Genomic DNA, 20,874 nt, shown 5'->3' on the forward strand with positions numbered 1-20,874 from the left:
CTTATTCACATTAAACTGTACTTGTATATCATAATACACTGCTGAATTCAGATTTTTGATAAGACTGTTTATTTAGAATCTGGACAAACTTGTTTGCTGCCAAACAAAGCATCATTGTAAGTCCCAGCCATCATTGTTTTCATGTCCATGGTACTGAAGTAATTTAAATATACTATTTATAAAGCTGTCATTTTCATTTTGGACTATGCCAAATAAAGAACGATTATTAAAACTTAATAAGTTTTTGGAAAAATGGAAGTTCCGTTCACCAAAGTAATGTCTATTCTGAGCCCTGTAACACACAAAGCCTCAGGAATATAAATTAGTGTGATTGATGATTATTTAGGTGATACCTTGATATATCACAGTAGTAGTTTAACTCCCTTCAAATGGCAAAGATAACTTCAGCAATAGATGGCCTGAAAGAAATTTTTTTTTTTGGTATGACTATTAGTAAAGAAAGTATCTAATTTTCCATCTAATAAGAATTTGTATAGAAAATGCCTATAAAAAATAAATGTATAAAATGATGCCACCTGAATTTCGGTAAAAGATTGCACAAATTCATGATCTGAGCCAATTAAGACATCAAAATAAAAAAGAGGTAATGCTAGTCTGAAGTAAACACTAAAAGTTTAAAACTCCCAAGTACTTGAAAAAAGTTTTGTTACCTGCTTGCTGTCATCGATACACATATTTATGCTAATCTTGTTTCTGTAAAAGGAGTTTTGTTGTAGATACAAAATGTATAAACAGTGCACTGATTCCTAAGTAAAAAAACAATGAAACTCCAAATTGTAAGCCCTTTTAAAAAGTATATATAAAATCGCAAGAAGAAAGCCCCACTGTCTTTGGATCAGCTAAGGATTTCATTAGAAGAGGTATCAGCTTCTTCATTGGGATGTTGGCTACCAGACAGGAATTCTGGAGGCAAGAGTTTAGAATGTCCATTCTCAGTAACTCGCTGGGTATAAAACAAGATATAAGCTTGGGCCTTGCATACTTCATCCATAGTGCACATGCTTAGCTTGGAATCATTGCAGTGTACCCAGAACCCTAGAGTGAAGCACAGAAATATACCTTAATGTTTATAAAATAACTTTAGAAGTTTCTAATATAAATTAAAATGGATTTCAAGGCATTATGGTCTCAATGAGAGTTACGTTTCTTTGAAGGGAAAATAATCAGCCAATTCATTTCTATTAATGAGAAATACAGCTTGGCAGTATGTTATTCTGGAATCATCTACCTCTATTCTAGAAGTAATCTGAAGTTAAAAAATCTTATTAGTTCACTTGACACTATCTTTAATTCTAGGTATAATCCGACCAGTTAATGCTTTTGCTGCTAATCATACTGTAAAGCAAACAGTGTGCAACTCACTCTTGGTAGTTTACTGTTAAATTAATTGCATTCGTGGATTATGTGGGCTTTCTCTCCATCTTTTTTTTGGGTGAGGGGGAATAGTATGAATGGGGAGGCTCAGTCCTCGTTCAGTAGTAGTTGAAGGAAGGGGAAATAAAAAGTGAAACCTAAGTCAATTTTGCCACCTATGAAGACTGTCCTTGAGGGTCCATGAAGGCAGTAAGTGAAAGTGAGTTTTAAAACCTGAACTTGGGGTGCCTGGGTGGCTCAGGTGGTGAAGCGTCTGCCTCTGGCTCATGCCATGATGCCAGGGTCCTGGGATCCAGCCCTGTGTCAGGCTCCCTGCTCAATGGGGAGTCTGCTTCTCTCTCTCCCTCTGCCCCTCCCCCCATCCTTTCTGCCCCCTCCCTCTGTCTCTCTCTCCCTCAAATAAATAAAATCTTTAAAAAATAAAAAAGAAAACCTGAACTCAGAGTTTGTTCTAAATATCTGTGATCCCCAGTTCATTAATGCTCTGTTCTCTAACAAAATTAACAAGATGGAATCAGTAGACAGAGGACTTGTCCTTACAAATACGCTTATAAGATAGCAAAATGACTTTTAACTAATGTGACCATCCTTATTATCCTATTGCTACAGCCTCTGAAAGTCAAAACTACTATAATCCTGCAGAAAATATTCCATTTTCTGCACAAATCCTTGATTTCTTTTTGTTTTTTAAGAAATGCAGAAGTATTATTGAAAAAAAAGGGTCAGGGGTGCCTGGGTGGCTCAGTGGGTTAAAGCCTCTGCCTTCAGCTCAGGTCATGATCCTAGGGTCCTGGGATGGAGCCATGCATCGGGCTGTCTGCTCAGCAGGGAGCCTGCTTCTCTTCCTCTCTCTCTGCCTGCCTCTCTGCCTACTTGTGATCTCTGTCTGTTAAATAAATCAATAAAACAAAACAAAAGTATTGTTAAAAAAAAAAGGTCAAGTGGCTTCACTTAAGATGATTAGTGGCCAATTTAGAAATTGTAAAGCCTGAATACCAGTTTCCAGGTGTGACCCAAAATAAAATACTTTCCCCATCTATATACCTCCTTCAGAATTATAGCAGTAGGCAGTGTAGTGTCCTGAGCCAAATCCTTTCCCATGATGCATTACTACAGCAGATAAATCATAGATAAAACATTCTGGTCTGAGGGATTTCAGGGATTCCCTGCAGCAATAAGGCTCCATGTTTAAGATTTCTTCAAAGCCAACATGAACACCAATTTTCTCTCGGTTATTACGTCCTGACCACCTGTGAACAAACCAGGGTAAAATAAAAGTCAAGGGAATATAACCATGTACTAGGTTCAGACAGTCATAATAAAAGGCCTCAATATAGAATACAAAGTGTCATATGTAAAATAATGTAAATATAAAATCCTTTCAGAGCTGAAGTTGGCTATAAAATGGAAAAATTTAGGTTCATTTAACAGGTCTGGTCAGGTTTTAGAATATTTGTCTTCTGCAGTTAATTGATAGTGGAAGTAAATCAACTTTCAGCAAAGGAAATTATGGCCTAGTAGCAGTTTCCCCCTTCTAATAGACTAATTCAGGGTACCAAAGGGTTTTTAATTCTCTCTTGCCTTGTCACACCATGTGGAAGATACTCCAGAATCTAGAATTTGTTCTTGGGAGACATAACCTGGACCTTTCCTGGCCAGGTATATGGAAAAAGCTGGACAAAAAAAAGGGCACATCTAATTCTTTGGAACACTTTAGAGCTCTTCTAAGAAAAAAATAGGAACTGTAACCCTTCCCTGTAAGTCAGCACAACACTCATTAGGGATAGAATAATGCCTCTGTACTGTTATTTTTCTCAGTCTGTTGGTCATGCTTCCTCTTATTGAACCAAACCACAGCAAGCAATGTTTTTATCACGCACAAAGTATGAGCTCGTGCTACAGGGGAAAATGTGTTGTTCAAGAAACTGTAATGAAGCTTGGTTTACAGTGGTACAGAGACAAAAGACAGACACAGATGAAAATATGATAGCATTAAAGTACTAAAACATGAGGTTATGACAAATAATAGTAAGCAGAGAAGGAGAAAGGAAGATAGGTTTTGTGAAGCAGAAATATGTGAAAATGCTATTAGCACACTATAAAATTGTGTGGAACTAAAGATGAGACTTGCAAATTAAATTATCTGATGGGAGTCAGAGTCATATCCCAAAACTTCTCCCATGAAATGTATAAGAGATCCTATATTCAATGCACCTGTTAAATAGTCAACATGGAAGACCAAGCATATAAAAAAATGGGACTTGCTTAACACAAGTTCCTATAATTCCTATCATTCAAAAGATTCTTTTAGTTTACCATATCATTCAAACTTTACATTATTTAATGCTAAATAATGCTAAATAAATATCTTTAGATGATAATCCATCTAAACAGACAATGCTCATTCCTATTGATTAAATTGGGTACCCAGTTTCTTTTCTGCTGATGGAAATACAGTAAAATGATAACAAGATAACACTATACCCCAAGTTCATAGTAGTTTGCTTCAAAGAGAAGGGAGAGCATTGAACTGGGAGGCACACATGGGGAGTGTCTAAGGTACCAGAAATGTTCCATTTCTTACGCTTTTTCAGAGGCTCCTCTATACCCCTCCCCTATCCCATTTTCCCTTTTATATTTTATATATCCGATATATTTTATACACTGGCAAATACAATGGTGCTTTTGAACAGATGAAGAAAAAGGAGAAAGATAAATGTGGTAAAGGCAGCATAAACAAAATCTCTGAATCAGAAATAAACATGGCATGAAGGGTCAAAAATGTTTTGGGCAAAGGACAGAGATAGGGTCAAATAGGTTTAACTCAAATGAGAGCTTGAAATACCAGATTAAAGCTGCAATTAGGAAGAACAGGAAGTTCTTCAACAGTATCATAGCCAGGGGCGCCTGGGTGGCTCAGTGGGTTAAGCCGCTGCCTTTGGCTCGGGTCATGATCTCAGGGTCCTGGGATCGAGCCCCGCATCGGGCTCTCTGCTCAGCAGGGAGCCTGCTTCCTCCTCTCTCTCTGCCTGCCTCTCTGCCTGCTTGTGATCTCTCTCTGTCAAATAAATAAATAAAATCTTAAAAAAAAAAAAAACAGTATCATAGCCAATTCAGCACAAATTTAAGTAACCAAAATTTAAGTCCTTTCAGTTCTGTCTTTACAGAATCTCGTTTATGCTCTTACTTCTCCATGCTCCCTGGCCCTTCTTACCTGGTCATGGACTACAATATTAACCTCCTAACTAATCTTCTTGTTTTTATTCCACTTGATTTAATGCACAGTGGCAGGTCTCACCTGATTTCACTAAACCTTTTTTGTATACCCTTCCCTGTTCTTCCTCCATACTTCATGTTACTCCCTTAGGCTAAAGTGCTCCTCCTCCTGCATATGCCCCATTAATTCACTTAATAAATATTTTGGGGCAACTACTATGCACAGAACTTGGTTCTGGGCCTTGAGACACAGGCATAGACAAGGTCCCTGTCATTACTGAGCTCTTGTTCCACTGCCAGAGGGAGAGGGGTAAGTAAATAAACTACAGATTGCAGATAGTGGGTTTTGCCATTTATGCAAAAATGGGGTAATGTGATAATGAGGGTTGGGTGGTGCTATTTTTAAATAAGACGGTTGGGGAAGTGTGCTCTTAAGAATGGACATATGGGGGCACCTGGGTGGCTCAGTGGGTTAAGCCTCTGCCTTCAGCTCGGGTCATGGTCTCATGGTCTCAGGGTCCTGGGATCGAGCCCCATATTGGGCTTCCTGCCAGTGGGGAGCCTGCTTTCCCCCTCTCTCTGTCTGCCTCTCTTCCTAATTGTAATCCCTCCTGCTGTCAAATAAATAAATATATTAAAAAAAAAAAAAGAATGGACATATGAACTGAGACTTGAATGACACAAAGACCCCTATGCCATCAGACTTTGGGAACATTTAGACATCAGCTAACTCCCTCTTCCAAATCTCTGATAAATCAATTTGTATATAACTTGTGATACTTAGCATTTTTCTTTTTAATTTTTAAAAAATTTTAACGAGGCTCCATGCACAACATGGGGCTTGAACTCTCAACCCTGAGATTATGAGTTGGATATTCTACCAACTGAGCCAGCCAGGTGCCCCCATAGTATTTCTATTTCACTACTATTTCCGTGCATGCCTGACTATAATCTTGAGGAAAGACTCCTACTTTATATTCCACAAGGAATATAGAACAACATCTTGCATTTAACAGCACTCACATGTTACTTGTTGACTATATCTTTAACAGCTTCCATAAGTAACTGAAATAACTGGGAAGTGGGGTTGAGAAGAAAGAGGTACTGGACTTTTACTTTACCTTCTGCAAAGTTTGGATTGTTTTAAAATATTTTATTTATTTATTTGGTAGGGGTAGAGATCACAAGCAGGCAGGCAGGGAGGCAGGCAGAGAGGGAGGAAGCAGGCTCCCTGCTGAGCAGAGAGCCTGATGTGGGGCTCGATCTCAGGGGACTCAATCCCAGGACAGAAGCTTTAACCCACTGAGCCACCCAGGTGCCCCAAGTTTGGATTGTTTTAAAAAACATGTATTATTTTAATTATTTAAAAAAAAGAAAAACTTTAAGGGGAGCCTCGGTGGCTCAGTTAAGTGTCTCCCTTGGGCTCAGGTCATGATTTTAGAGTTCTGGGGTCAAGCCCTGCAATCAGGCTCCCTTCTCAGCAGGGGAGCCTGCTTCTCCCTTTCCCTCTGCCCTGGCTCATGTGTGCTCTCTCTCTTGCTCACTCAGTCTCTCAAAAAATAAATATAATCTTAAACACACACACACACACAAAACTTTAAACAAGCCAAAAACCAATATGTATGAAAAACATAATAGTCTCGAAAGTTTTCAAATCATCACACATAAAGTAACTTAAGAACAAGCTCTAAGGTTAACATGGTTATTGCGAGGTATGAAACCATATGCTTTGCTTAACCAACAGTTTTGCAAAGTAATTTGTCTGACTAAATGTATTTCTGAACTCTACAGTCTTTTTTGTTTTTGTTTTTGTTAACTGCTCTGAATTGAACTGCTATACCTTAGATATTTTCCAAGAATGAGGCAATTGGGTCAAATACTCTTAAGTTATGAATTTAAAACTTTTATACCTAAAACATGTTGAATATTAAACTCTGTAAGCAGAAGCTTACAAGAATAATATTACAGACCAAAATGTGAAGGGTCTACTCATTGGTGATGCATTCTACAAGGGAAACTAACCAGACGCTTAGTTACTGAAAATGGTGTCTATTGATTAAGGCTAGAGATAATGACAACATTTTTTTTATCTTTAAAAAAACACAAAAGTAGATAGCTGTGAAGTCATCTACTAGCCTAGTATATACTATTAACATCTGATTCATCACATGTGTTAAATTTTGAAATACTATAAGCACAAGGAATGATTAACTTCAAAGTGTGTATTTGGAGGGGTGACTGACTGGCTGGCTCAGTTAGTAGAGCATAAGACTTGATCTTGGGGCTGTAAGTTCAAGCCCCAAACTGAGTATACAGATTACTTAAAAACAAAAAAATATTTAAAGCAAACAAACCAACATACAAAAGAAGTGTGTAGTTGGAATATTACTACTACTAACCTGAATCGTTTGAGATGTAGTCTGAGAACTTGAGGTAGGTGGCAAATCATAAGCTGTTTTTGTGCTTCTGTGAGTACAACTGATTTTGAAGAAAACCTTCTACGCTTTGCTGTGATATCAAAGACAGAATGAGAATCAAATTTAAAGATAAAAGGAAATATTGAGTAAACTTTAAGCACTTTAGACATGTATTATTAAATATTTTCTCTGTTACAGGTATTGTATTGTGGTACAGATAAAGACATGGCCTCACAAAAAACTTAGAGGCACACAATTTAAGAGCTAGTCAGGCAGACAGACATATAAACAATTAAGCACCTGATTTAATATAATATACTCTTACAAATAAGGCAAAAGAATGATCTAGTGCTATAATATTTTAAAATGGATTTGGCTATGCCAATTAGAGGATAAGTTAAAACTGTCCCTAAACATACTTTAATATACTCTTCTCAAATTCTTAATTTAAAAAAGCATCACAGTTCATCTACTGAGGCTAACTGGAATGCCGGGGTGGGGTCCTTACTAGTTCAGACCATCCATCCCCACTTTCTGACAGAGCAGTCCTCTTCCAGCTCTGAGCCTAAGGCCTCTCTCAGTGTCTTGCTTTTGCTATTTTGGTACCAGATCTTAAACAAGCAGCACTTAGGATTCTTTTTGTTGTCTCTTCTGCTTCTCTGGAGGTCCACCCATGAATTGTGCCTGCAGCTTCTGGCTGTGCCACTATCCACTAGAGTTTGCTCCGGATACCCAGGAGCTGTCCTTCAACTGATACAACATCTCTGACTCAAGCCACAGCACCAGCTGCTTCTCACGCAGGTGGTGGAACCAGCCCCCACAAGGCTGTCCTGTAAGCTGTCTACATTTGCCACTGGTGGCCTGTCCTCTAGGTCTCTATCCCTGAGATCCAGCTATCCAGTGCTGCTGAATGTCCTGTACCTACTTTTGGATCATCTCCCTGAATACACGGCTCACATATAGCTAGATAAGTGATACCAGGGCGCCAGGTTGGCTCAGATGGTTAAGTGTCTGCCTTCGGCTCAGGTCACGATCCTGTGGTTCTGAGCCCCACATCAGGTTCCCTGTTCAGTGGGGAGCCTGCTTCTCCCTCTGCCTCTCTCTCAGTATCTCATGAATAAATTATAAATAAAAATTTTTTTAAAAAGTGATATCAACTCCCTGACTTATAATTTTAAACATCTGCCTTTATATATTAAATTACAGCAGCTCTTTTAGGACTTTGAGAGACCCAGTAAACACACACAAAAATGTTATAAAACCGTATTCTGCATTTGTTCATGATATCTTTCTATTCCCAGATTTGGTGGATGAAATCATCTAGGACCATTAACATTTATGTCCAAGCAAAAAAGTACGTCACCATTTGAATTTGATAAAGGTTCACTTTTTTTTCAAACGTTATAAATCCTAGGCTATTTATCACAGAGTTCATATTAGATAGCACTCAGAAAATGTTCATATAAGTTATTCTAAAAAAACCATCAACTGATGTGACATTTCTTCAATGCTGGACTATCCAATACATCTTTTATATTATCTTAGAAGTTTAGTATCTAAAACCCTAAGATCATCTTTTTCAAACATGGAAATTAGAGAGAATACCTAAAAATGTATAGCATAAACACTAAGATACCACAAACACATTGATAGAGAAGATAAAGACACCAGAAAAAGATACAGCAGCTCTGTGATGTTTTATACACAATTTCCCTGAAGAATGACGCTTCCCTTTAACTGAAAGGATTATTTCATTCCCCAATGCTGGAGGGGAGGGGCTCTCTCCAGTAGAGAGAATTTCTCATAATAGATCTTAATTGTTGATTTCTTCCATTACATATGTGAGCACCTTGAAAGTGTTTTACTTCTATCCAAAGCAATTAGAACAATGACTAATATAGAAGAGATAGTCAGTAGATGGTTTTTTACTAAATCTTTGTTTTTATGAAGCCTATCTCTATAGCAGTAGTCCAGCTATGTATTTCCTATTGTATAGGTATGCATCCAAACTTATATACATATATTATCTATACATCAATGTTCTGATATGTAGCAAAAAGACTCGTAAAGCATTTTACTTAGTACTAAATAATGCGTTTTCCTTTTACTAGTCCTCATCGCTACTTTATTCTACCTCACATATTAAGTTCAGATTTCTTATTTCATGAATCCTTTCCCTCCATATTTGACTATGGGATCAAAAAAAAAAATTAACGTCACCAATAATGCAAAACACATAGTTCACAAATGCCAGTTATAAAGTAGAAATATCTATCCCAGTTTCTTTTGATGAACTAACAAAATAACAGTTATTTCCAGAACTGCTACTTCAGGAATTTCTTTCAGCTTCCTCTCATTTGTGTTATCCTTGTTAATCTTAGAAAAGCAAAGAGAATATACAGTCTCTACTTACAGTTACAGTGGTCACATATGTAGATTTTTCCTTCTAAAGCTTCAGTTTCTGTGAATTTGGCCAGCATTTCAGTAACCAGACATGGCTGGGAAGCAATATCTTTTCCATTGCATTGGTATCTTTCTGGAAATTCCAGTGATAAGTCCCAGAAAGGTTCTATGGTATTTGATTTGTTTTCACATGCAAGACATGTAACCTGCAAATAAAAATATTAGTTTCTCAGATTACAATCCTATCAAAACATTTACTCCCTTCACTATAGAAGTCACTGCTGTAAATTAGCTTTTCTTCTGAAAATACACTGTCAGAATTCTGAGTAATCTGCTTCATATTATTTTCAGGGATTTTTTTTCATTATTATAATTTTTCCTTTCAATAACTGTCATTAAACCCACTAGGTACTGGTAGGGTTTATTTTATTTATTTATTTTTTAAAAAGATATATTTGTCAATGAGAGAGAGGAGATAACAAGCAGGGGGAGCAGCAGGCAAAGGGAAAGGGAGAAGCAAGCTCCCCGCTGAACAGGGAGGTCAATGCAGGGCTTGATCCCAGGACCCTGAGATCATGACCTGAGCGGAAGGCAGAGGCTTTAAGCCACTGAGCCATCCAGGTGCCCCTTTCCTTACTTATCTTTCATTAATTTTCTCTCCCCAAATTCCTGTAACTTTTTAACAGTGATACAAATAAAATACTATTTGTATATTTTTATATATAGCCCTACCAACTGATAAGTTCAAAAGACAATACATTTAATGTAAATGATGCCATACTCTCACAGGCATCCTTGCACAATTCAAAATATGAAGTTGTAACTTTCTGGAAAGAAATTTGTAGCCAAAGATCAAAAGTCCTACCCTTTGACAAAGTAATTCTAGGACTCTATCTTAGTGAAATCATTAGAAGAAAATGTATTGAGACATTATAATAACAGAAAAATTGGAAATAGTTTACAAGTCAACAATACAGGAATGGGTAAATAAATTATGGTATATACATATAATGGATATTGACATGTTGTTAAAAAAATGATCAAATATCTTAATGACTATGAAAAACCTTTACCTTAATAATGAAAAAATGAAAAAAGCAGATAAATTTGGGGTGCCTGGGTGGCTTACTTGGTTAAGTGACTGCCTTTGGCTCAGGTCATGATCCTGGAGTGCCTGGATGAGTCTCACATGGGGCTCCCTGCTTGGCAGGGAGTCTGCTTCTCCCTCTGACCCACCCCCTTCCCATGCTCTCTCTCTCTCTGATCCTCTCCCTCTTAAATAAATAAATAAAATCTTTGGGGGAAAAAAAAAAAGCAGGTAAATTCATCATGACTGCACAAGTAGGAGAAAATATAAAATGTGCAGAAGAGGGGCGCCTGGGTGGCTCAGTCAGTTAGCATCTGACTTTGGCTCAGGTCATGATCCCAGGGTCCTGAAATAGAGCCCTCTCTTGCTCCCTGCTCAGTGGGGGATCTGCTTTTCCCTCTCCCTCTGCCACTCCCCCTGCTTAAGTTCTTTCTCTCTTCCTCTCTTAAATAAATAAACAAATTTTTTTTAAAAATGTGCCAAAGAAAGGGTTGCGTGGGTGGCTTAATCAGTTAAAATGCCCTTTTTTTAAAAAAAATTATTTATTTATATGATAGAGATCACAAGTAGGCAGAGGCAGGCAGAGAGAGAGAGGGGAAAGAAGGCTCCCAGCTGAGCAGAGAGCCTGGTGCAGGGCTTGATCCCAGGACCCTGAGATCATGACCTGAGTTGAAGGCAGAGGCTTAACCCACTGAGCCACCCAGGTGCCCCATAAAGTGCCTGACTCTTGATCAGATCTTGATCGCAGGGTCAATGAGTTCAAGCCCCGTGTTGGGCTCCACATGGAGCCTACTTAAAAAATAAAAACAAAACTTTTTTTTTTTTAAGATTTTATTTATTTGACAGAGATCACAAGTGGGCAGAGAGGCAAGCAGAGAGAGAGAGGAGGAAGCAGGTTCCCTGCAGAGAGCCCGATGTGGGACTCGATCCCAGAACCCCGAGATCATGACCTGAGCCGAAGGCAGAGGCTCAACCCACTGAGCCACCCAGGTGCCCCAACAAAAACAAAACTTTAAATAAAAATAAAAACAAAAATTTTAATGTATAGAAGAAAAAAAACCTAGAAGAAAGTATACCAAAATATTAATAGTTTTGTGTGTGGGTTGTGGGGTTATGGGATAAGGGGATGATTTTTCTTTTGCTACGTAAATTTACCTTATCATTTGGGTTTTTATGACTATATATTACTTCTGTTTATAATAGTGCATTTTAACTTTGTTTTAAAGTAAGCTCTGGGCCCAACATAGGACTTGAACTCACCACCTCAAGGATCAAGAGCTGCATGCTCTACCGACTGAGCCAGCCAGGCTCTCCTATTAATGGTGCTTTTTAAGCTTTTAGATAAAAGTGGCGGAAAAATAAAATTGCATGCAACACAAGAAACAAGTCTTACTTGATAAATGGCACAATGTAGAACTTTGCATTTCTGAAACATTAAGTGGAATAAACATCAAAGATAAACCCTAATAATTACATATGAAATACTTAAGGCACCTGGCTGGCTCAGTCAGTAGAGCATGCAACTCTTGATTTCAGGGTTGTGAGTTTGAGCCCCACGTTGGGCATAGAGCTTTAAAAAGTTTTTTAAAATATGGGGGCGCCTGGGTGGCTCAGTGGGTTAAAGCCTCTGCCTTCGGCTCAGGTCGTGATCCCAGGGTCCTGGAATCAAGCCCCTCGTCGGGCTCTCTGCTCTGCAGGGAGCCTGCTTCCTCTCCCCTCTCTCTCTTCCTGCCTCTCTGCCTACTTGTGATGTCTCTCTCTCTCTGTCAAATAAATAAAAAAATCTTAAAAAAAAAAAAAGATATATATATTTAAGCTACATTCCAGAAAAGTATGCTATAAGGACAAAAGATTGTATCATTACTGTGAAAGTAGAACAGAGGAGCAGAGGCAGGTGTACAAGGGGAAAGAAAGGACCTGTACAGCCCAACTGCCTAAAACAAAAGATTTTTAAGCTCTGTGTGATGGAAAAGTAGAGAGCCTTATGTCTAGTAATAGTTTACCAATAAGTCCACTCATTATAGAGAGCTATTAATTAGATGGAAGATTCTGGTTTCGTGATTCCTTTTCACAAGGGAAACTTTTATAGCTGTAATTAAAATAAAGGAAAACCATTTAGGATTATTCTCAATGAAATCACGTCTATTTACTTTAAAACTTCCCTATTTGTTAAAGCTTTCAGGCTTTTCCCCCTTTGGTTTTATAGAAAGTCCTCCAGGGCTACTTCTTTATTCCTGAAATTACTAAAATCCATTCTTGGGGCAGCAGCATCTTAAAATCTATTCCCTGTGGGGTTAAACCCTCTCTTCTCAAACTCTCAGAAAATGAATTTAATATTATCAACCTAAGAAGCTGTTTCCTGATTCCCTCTCCCCACAAAAAAAAAAATCTTGATACCATAGGTGAAAAACTACTTCCAGTGATTCATGAAGGAAACATGTAAATCAGTGAAACACTGTAAATGAGTGAGCTGACTTCTGTAAAAGCAATCTATTTTGATGTGAAAATAGTACTAGCTCTAACGCACTAGAAATACAGAGAAAATGCATTTTTAGGCTTCATTTTATGAATTCCCAAGATGAAAATAAGTTTAAAAAAAAACCCATACCTGACTAAGAAGTTGTCCATGAAAAATATTATTCACAACATTCAGAACCTGTTTGATAAGTTTCCTTTGAGAAGAAGGGATAAGAGCTGGTAACCTAGTACCAGTTGTCTCCAGTTCATGTTGTATTTTATCCAAAAGTTCACAAAGAAATTCCTGAGCATCCTGTTGGGCATAACCACGAAAAGCTGGAATTAGTCTCCACACGGAGTGCAGCATGGCAAATGGTGAGACCAAGGCCCACTTTCCAGACCACATGACTTGGAACAAAGTATGCAGTTCATGACAGAGAGAAATGTACTGGGAACTTGGCTCCCTTGGCTGAATAAGTTCCATCTTTCTACTCTTTGACGCTCCACCACTTAGTCCTAATGACAAACTTGGATGTCTGGAGGGAGCACTGCCTGTATCTTTTTCTTGGCATTCATTCATTTGATATACTGTATCTGTGATTGGTGGGTGCTTATAAGGTGATCTTGTCTTATCACTAGCTGTCACAGCCAGCCATCGGTTCAGATCAAGTTTTAAAAAACATTGCCGAAAAATAAGTAAATGACTCAACACTTGAAGAACAGAATTCATATAGCAAGTATTTCCCAAATTTCTCAATCCCGTTACACCAGGGGTTACTATTGGTCTTCTTTTACCTGAGTCGTCAGTGGCTTTTTTTAATCTTACATCTTCTGAGGTAGATACTATTTTATCTTTTGCTGGTGATGCTGGGGTTTGTGGTGAAACTTGAACAGGAATGATTTCTACTGTGGTAGACTGAGCTAGACCTTGCAAACGTAAACTCTTTCTAGGAGGTATAGTTTCCAGTTCTGCTTTAACTTGAAACTCTAATTCTTGTCGTCTTTTCCTTACTTCTCTTTTTGCTATTTTTTCCTGAAATTGTTCCTCTTGCCGTTTTCTTCCAATGGGTGATTGCTCAAACCAAGTTCGAAAGATTTTACTCATTAATATCCTTCTCCTGTGCCAAAGAGCAGTATACATTTGATCTTCATTTTGAAGCAGAGATCGGGTGCCATCCTGTAAGTAGTAATTATCATCACTCGTACCCATAGACCGCAAAACCCTTCCACTACGAGTGGTGCACTGATAATTTTGACTTTTGATTGCACTTAACATACTTCGTAGTAACTTCATGTCTCCAGTTGCATTATCATTAAGAACATAATCATCACAAAGGTAACAAAAAACATACATCTCATTCACCTCCAGCGCAACAGGATGACTGCTTTCTTGAAAGTGCTTGAGTGCATGTTCTTCAATGTATCTTCCACAGGCAACATGAGAACAGCTAAGGCAAGCCCAAATCGACTCAGTTGTATTGCAGTCCACACAATGCCACTTCTGAGGGTTGAGGATGGAATGGTCTTGAGCAAGCCGCAACTGCCCAATATGTTTGCACTTATCCATTGTTAACATTTATTTAGTCTAGCTGAGAAACGCATAATCCAAACAAGTCTCTGTTCACGATACCTGAAGCATCTGAAAACTAAGCAGAATAATACCATTTTTTAAATAAAAGAGCCAATATTTTTATAAGGTATTTTACCAAGAATTATTTTATCTATGTTTTAAGATTTTATTTGTTCATTATTCATCTCAGAGAGAGAAAAGGGGGCGCCTGGGTGGTTCAGTCCATTAAGCGTTTGCCTTAGGCTCGGGTCATGATCCTAGGGTCCTGGGATTGAGTCCCTCAAAATAGGGCTCCCTGCTTGGCAAGGAGTCTGTTTTTTCCTTTGCCCCTACCCCCACTCACGTGTGCACGGCACTCTCTCTCTTTCACAAAAATAAAATAAACAAAATCTTTTTAAAAAAGAGACAGAGGGAGAAAGTGGTGGGGTTATGGACATTGAGGAGGGTATGTGCTATGGTGAGTACTGTGAAGTGTGTAAACCTGGCGATTCACAGACCTGTACCCCTGGAGCTAATAATACATTATATGTTTATAAAAAATTAAAAAATTAAAAAAATTATTTAAAAAATAAAAGTATTTTTTACACAATATATTTTTTACACATTTTTTACACAATTTTTTTTTTTACACAAGTGCAGGGGAGAAGCAGAGGGAGAAGCAGACTCCCCACTGAGCAGGGGGTCCTGATCCCAGGACCTGGAGATCATGACCAGAGCCAAAGGCAGAGGCTTAATCATCTGAGTCACCCAGGTACCCTTCAAGAATAATTTTATAGGGGCACCTGGGTGGCTCAGTGGGTTAAGCCTTTTCCTTCGGCTCAGGTCATGATCCCAGGGTCTTGGGATCGAGCCCCCCATGGGGCTCTCTGCTCGGCAGGAAGCCTGCTTCCCCGCCCCCCTCTCCTGCCTCTGCCTGCTTGTGATCTCTGTCAAATAAATAAGTAAATAATTAAAAAAGAAGAAGAAGAATTTTATAAATTTGCTTCATCTCCTCCCAATTTCTGGGCCGCCTGTCATAATACCATAGGCAGTTCCCACCATTCCCTTGCTCTAGAGGTCTGTTAATCTCTCATCTGCCTTGCTCTGAAAGAACACACACTTCACTTTACTTTCTTTAAAAACGAGTGTCTGGGGGAATTAGTTGTTAGGTGTCTGTCTTTGGCTCGAGTCGTGGTCCCACGGTCCTGGGACTAAGTTCTTGCGTTGGACTCCCTGCTGGGCGGGAAACCTGCTTCTCCCTTTCCCACTCCCCACTGCTTGTGCCCCACCCCTGTCAAATAAATAAATAAGTAATCTTAAAAAAAAAAAAAAAACTTTATAATTTTTAAAAAATTTTCTGCCACCATCTACTGGTAAAGAATGGGTAATGACCCCTTTTCAATGAACTAGAATAAGATCTATCCTTTTACCCAACAGTCAAGGGCTGTTTACAAAATTACATTCTGTTTCTTAAAAATTGGGGCTGGCAAGACTCAAATATCTCTCACAAATATCTACATTCTGAGAGCCCTATCCACATAGTTATTAAAGCATAACCATAGTTAAAAGCATGAGATCTGAAACAAAAACTTAGAGGTAAGAATTCTACCTCTGCTACATACTGTTTATATGTCTGATTTGAGCAAATATTTTAACGTCTTTAAAATTCTTCTGTAAAACAGGGAAAACTCATACCAACTTCAATGAAGAACGGAGATAATATAAAATATTTGTCTAACACAGAGTAAACACCCAATAAATGGTAGCTATAATGAACATCTATTTATTTAAATAAATCACAGTATTCTACCTAATTACCATTTTAAATTTAGCTTTCCACCAGTAAATCAATAATGACCTTCAATTCATGGCTCTATAACATACTTTGAATTTGACAGACTTGACAGTTTACCTGAGGCGAGCAGAGAGATAGAAGAGGAGAATGCTTTTGTGTTTGAATAGCATCTCAGGACTGTGCAAGGATAAGTAAGCAAAAGAAAAAAGAAAAAAGGAAGAATATGAACTGGATGGCAATATAATAAATTTTTATATTCTGGTGGGCCTACACACTATCTGAAGTTAGAAGTGTATTCTAAAAACAAAAACAAAACCCCACGCCAATAAAACAAAACAAAATGAACAAAACCTATATGGCTTTGACCCAGAAACATGTTTCTTTATCATAATAGAGTCACAAATACTTTTTGCTACAACTATCTAAAAATAGGGGCACCTGGCTGGCTAGGTGGATGGAGCGTGCAACTTGATCTCTGGGTTGTGAATTTGAGGCCCATGCTGGGTTAAGAGATCACTTCAAATAAAATCTTTAAAAATAGATAAATAAAAATAAAAATAGTAATCTAGTTAAAAAGTAGGGGTCACAAAATACTTTATTGGCGTGCCTGGGTGCCTTAATTGGTTAAGTGTCTGTCTTCAGCTCAGGTGATGATCCCTGGGTCCTGAGATTAAGCCCGTGTGTCAGGCTGCCTGCTCAGCAGGGTGTCTGCTTCTCCTCCCTCGGCCCCTCCCTGTACTCATGCTCCTGCATATGTGCTCTCTCTCAAATAAATAAATAAAATATCTTAAAAATTTTTTTCTTCATTGATTTAACACAAATTAAACACAAGTTTCAGGTCACAGATCAGGACCTAGTTACAAAACACTCAGAACATTTTATGGAGCATGACTGATGCTCTACATTTTTTAGGGCAACAAGACAATATGAATTTCAATAGTACTTGCAGGTGCCACCTCCTGGGACCTAAGAAAGCTGCAAAGGTAAAGCTGATATTTGGTTCCTTCCCACCTCTTTTTTTGGTACAATTTCCTAGCAGTCAGACAGCGCCTCTCCCTCCACTTCTTAACTTTTTCAGATGTAGGCTGTATCTGAATAGGGACATAAGGCTGACCAGTCTTAACCCTCACATGTACACATATTTCAAGCATACATTTTAAATTTATTTCTCATCCTCCAAAATTTCCTGTGGTTGAAAACCTGTGCAAATACAGTATTTTACTAGAACTGCTGGCGTTCAACAATAGTTGCTAATGGCAAAATTAAGACATCAGTGAATGATATGCTCCATTATACTAAATCCTTGCAGATACTGAAGCTAAATATCTCATTCTTGACTCCTCTTTCTCTCTCGCCACATCAGTTCTTCAGGAAAATTGGTTGGCTTTATCTTCAAAATATATCTAGAAACTGACTATGTATTACCTCCACTGCTCTCATTCTGATCCAAGCTCCATTAAGTCTCACGGGGATGACTGCAATAAGGCTTCTTAAATGTTCTCCCTGCTTTGATTCTTGCTGCCACCAAAAGTTCACACAGCAACAGCACACACTGCCTTTAAACCCAGACACCAGGGCCCAGACCTGAGACTTTAGAGAGTCCCATTATGTGGAGTCAGCAGAGTCAAGGGGATGTGGTCATCTGGAGCCTGCAAACATCTCCAACTCCCCTTTTGGACCCATTCACCAGTACCTGGGACCTTGGAAATTCCTGCCTCAATCATCACCAAGCCTGCTTCCAAGGCCTATAGGCAATAAAAAAAAGCCACTAATGAATTCTGTAGAGAAGAATGACATGATCAGATACATAGGTTACAGATGGATCTGAAATGGCAGATCTAGAAAAAGGATGACTGATTATAAGATATTATTCCTCCAAGTATTATAAGAAAATTCTAGCTGTAGCAGTGTTAAAGCAAGGACGGGAACAGAGGTAGATTAGTGTTAAAGCAAACATTGGCTGAAAGAACTGGTTCAATATGGAGATTAAGAGAAAAATCCAGGGCCCTCTTCTACTTTTATTTGTTTAAAGATTTTATTTATGAGAGTAAGAACGAGAGAGCAGAAAGCTCAACTTGGGACTCAACGGGGGTGGGCTCGATCCCAGGACCCTGAGATCATGACCTGAGCCAAGGGCAGACACTTAACCCACTGAACCACCAAGGTATCCTATCTACTTTTATTTTTAAAAGATTGTAAAAAATAAAATAAAAGGATCATATAAAGAATACAGAGATAATTTAGTTAAACATTCATTTCTGGCGAGTCAGACAGTAATTATTAGTTCAGCTTCTTGAGAGGAGGGAAATGCCGTTTACTTGCACTCAAGGGAAATTATTTCATTCTAAAAAAAAATTTTTTTTTAAAGATTTATGTATTTGAGAGAGAAAGAGTGCAGAGAAAGAGAGAGAGAGAGAGAAAAGTCTGTATACAAGCAGGGGGAGGGGGAGAGGGAGAAGCAGAGTCCCTACTGAGCAAGGGATTCCCAGTGCTGGGCTTGATCCCAGGACTCCAAGATCATGACCTGAGCTGAAGGCAGGCACTTGACTAGGCCACCCAGGTGCCCCTCATTCTAAAATTTTAGAGGTGGTATGAGTTAACACCTTGCACAACATTCAGAAAAGAAGACGCAAAATAAAAAATACCTAGAAAGAATACACATAGTTTATTCTGGGGTTATCCATATTTTCAAGTACCTAAAAATTATGAGCATGTTATTTGTGTAAGTTTTATGCAGGAATATATACATACTAGTGTATATTTAGCTATGTATGTGCTCAATATAGCCTCTTTACTCCTTTCTCTATATTCTGCAAATAGTTCCCAGTTATTACTAAAAAATCTATTTAGATGATTGTAAGGTCCTCACTACCCTTCAACAGGAAGTGGCCTATAATTAAACAGCATGTTTCCATTCAGTGAAAAATCATGAAAAGTGTAAAATGTGATGAGATGCCATTTCTCAGGGAGGCTATATAGCAGTGGAGAGGTATCACAGCAAAATGGTTAGAAAGCACACTCTGGAATCCAAAAGCCTGAGTTTAACACTTGGTTGTATTTACTATGTGACCTAGACAAATCACTTATGCTCCACTCACCTCAGTTTTCTTATTTAAAAAAAAAAAAAAAAAAAAAAAAAAAAAAAACAATGGTGAGAAAACGAATACAGTTGTGGAGGGAATTAGAGAAATTTATAAAGCACCTAGAATAAATCCTGACACTTAACGTGGCTCTCAGTACATGTTAGCTGACAATGCTACTGCTACAACTACTACTAATTTCCTTCTAGTTTCATCACTTCTAGCCAGGGATTCAATCTTCCCAGCCATATATGTACTAAGCCCAACTACGGTGCTAACTGATAATTAAGATGTTGGCTGAGAACTAAGGTCTGACCTCTCCCAGGGTATTTGCATTTTAAAAGATCTCTCAAAGATAAAATCTTTTTTCTTTTTCTTTTTTTTTTTTTTAAACCCAAAGAAGTGAAACCAGGGTTGCTCGCTTAGCTCAGTTGGTAGAGCATGAGACTCTCCATCTCAGGGTTCTGAGTTTGAATGGCATGTTGGGTGTAGAGATTACTTAAAAATAAATTTAAAAAAAAATTTTTTTTAAAGCAAAAACAAAAACAAAAAAAACCCCACAAAGATGTGAAACCTGAATGGTGGAATGACAGATCAGGGAATTAATATTTTAGACCAGGGGGCCCACTTACCCTGTCTACTTATGAAAGAAACCAGGAGAGGGCAGACAACCAAGAGAAGGGCAGGGAAGTAAACAAGCGCTAGCAAACCAGGTTGTTGCCACCTGAGATTTCCAGTTTGCTCTGCTGCCTAGACCTAAAGCTCCAAGACACTTACTAAGGTATCCCCAAAGGGGCCTCATCACACAAAGATCTAAAAGCTTAGAGGAAAAGAAAAGGGGGATGGGTGTATTTTCTTGACACTTCCTATTTTCCTCCACTGGGTTAAGAGCGCTTCTTTTCATTTGCTAATTCACTGCGGAGAAGCTATGTTATTGCCTGTTTAGCTTGCAGGTTGGCTACATAATTTTTAGCAGTATATTCATTTTAAAGAGAGATAACAATATTTCTGCATCCTCCATGTAGAGTCTGATAAAATATTACCTGTGCCTATATATAATAGCAACACACAGTCATGATGTTTTGAATGAAATCTATATATAATGATTAAAATGATCTATACTACCATTTTCTCAGACATTTAAAAAATGTTTCACACTTAAAATTCCAAATAATACCGGGGCACCTGGGTGGCTCCGTGGCTTAAAGCCTCTGCCTTTGGCTCAGGTCATGATCCCAGGGTCCTGGGATCCAGCGAGCCCCACATCAGGCTCTCTGGTCAGCAGGGAGCCTGCTTCTCCCTCTCTCTGCCTGCCTCTCTGCCTACTTGTGATCTCTGTCAAGTAAATAAATAAAAAGTCTTAAAAAAAAATTCCAAGTAATACCTATAAAATGCTTTTTATAAAACCAAGTATGTGGGGCGCCTGGGTGGCTCAGATGGTTAAGCGTCTGCCTTCAGCTCAGGTCATGATCTCA

General features: G+C 38.4%; 1 protein-coding gene across 8 annotated transcripts in view; it reads right to left on the reverse strand.

Annotated features, from left to right (window-relative positions):
• Positions 1-850: 850 nt before the first annotated feature.
• Positions 851-20,874, reverse strand: part of USP44 (ubiquitin specific peptidase 44) — a 46,838-nt gene continuing 26,814 nt past the window's right edge. For all 8 annotated transcript variants that reach the window (XM_047739822.1, XM_047739819.1, XM_047739821.1 and 5 more), the window contains 5 exons: positions 13,127-14,621; positions 9,442-9,637; positions 7,011-7,119; positions 2,440-2,645; positions 851-1,056 (listed from right to left, as the gene is read on the reverse strand). In XM_047739822.1, the coding sequence (XP_047595778.1) occupies positions 857-1,056; positions 2,440-2,645; positions 7,011-7,119; positions 9,442-9,637; positions 13,127-14,551 (2,136 nt within the window). In that variant the 5' untranslated portion in view covers positions 14,552-14,621 and the 3' untranslated portion in view covers positions 851-856. The remainder of the gene's footprint in view (positions 1,057-2,439; positions 2,646-7,010; positions 7,120-9,441; positions 9,638-13,126; positions 14,622-20,874) is intronic.

This window comes from Lutra lutra, chromosome 8 (assembly GCF_902655055.1).
Source record: "Lutra lutra chromosome 8, mLutLut1.2, whole genome shotgun sequence".
Taxonomy (NCBI): Eukaryota; Metazoa; Chordata; class Mammalia; order Carnivora; family Mustelidae; genus Lutra; species Lutra lutra.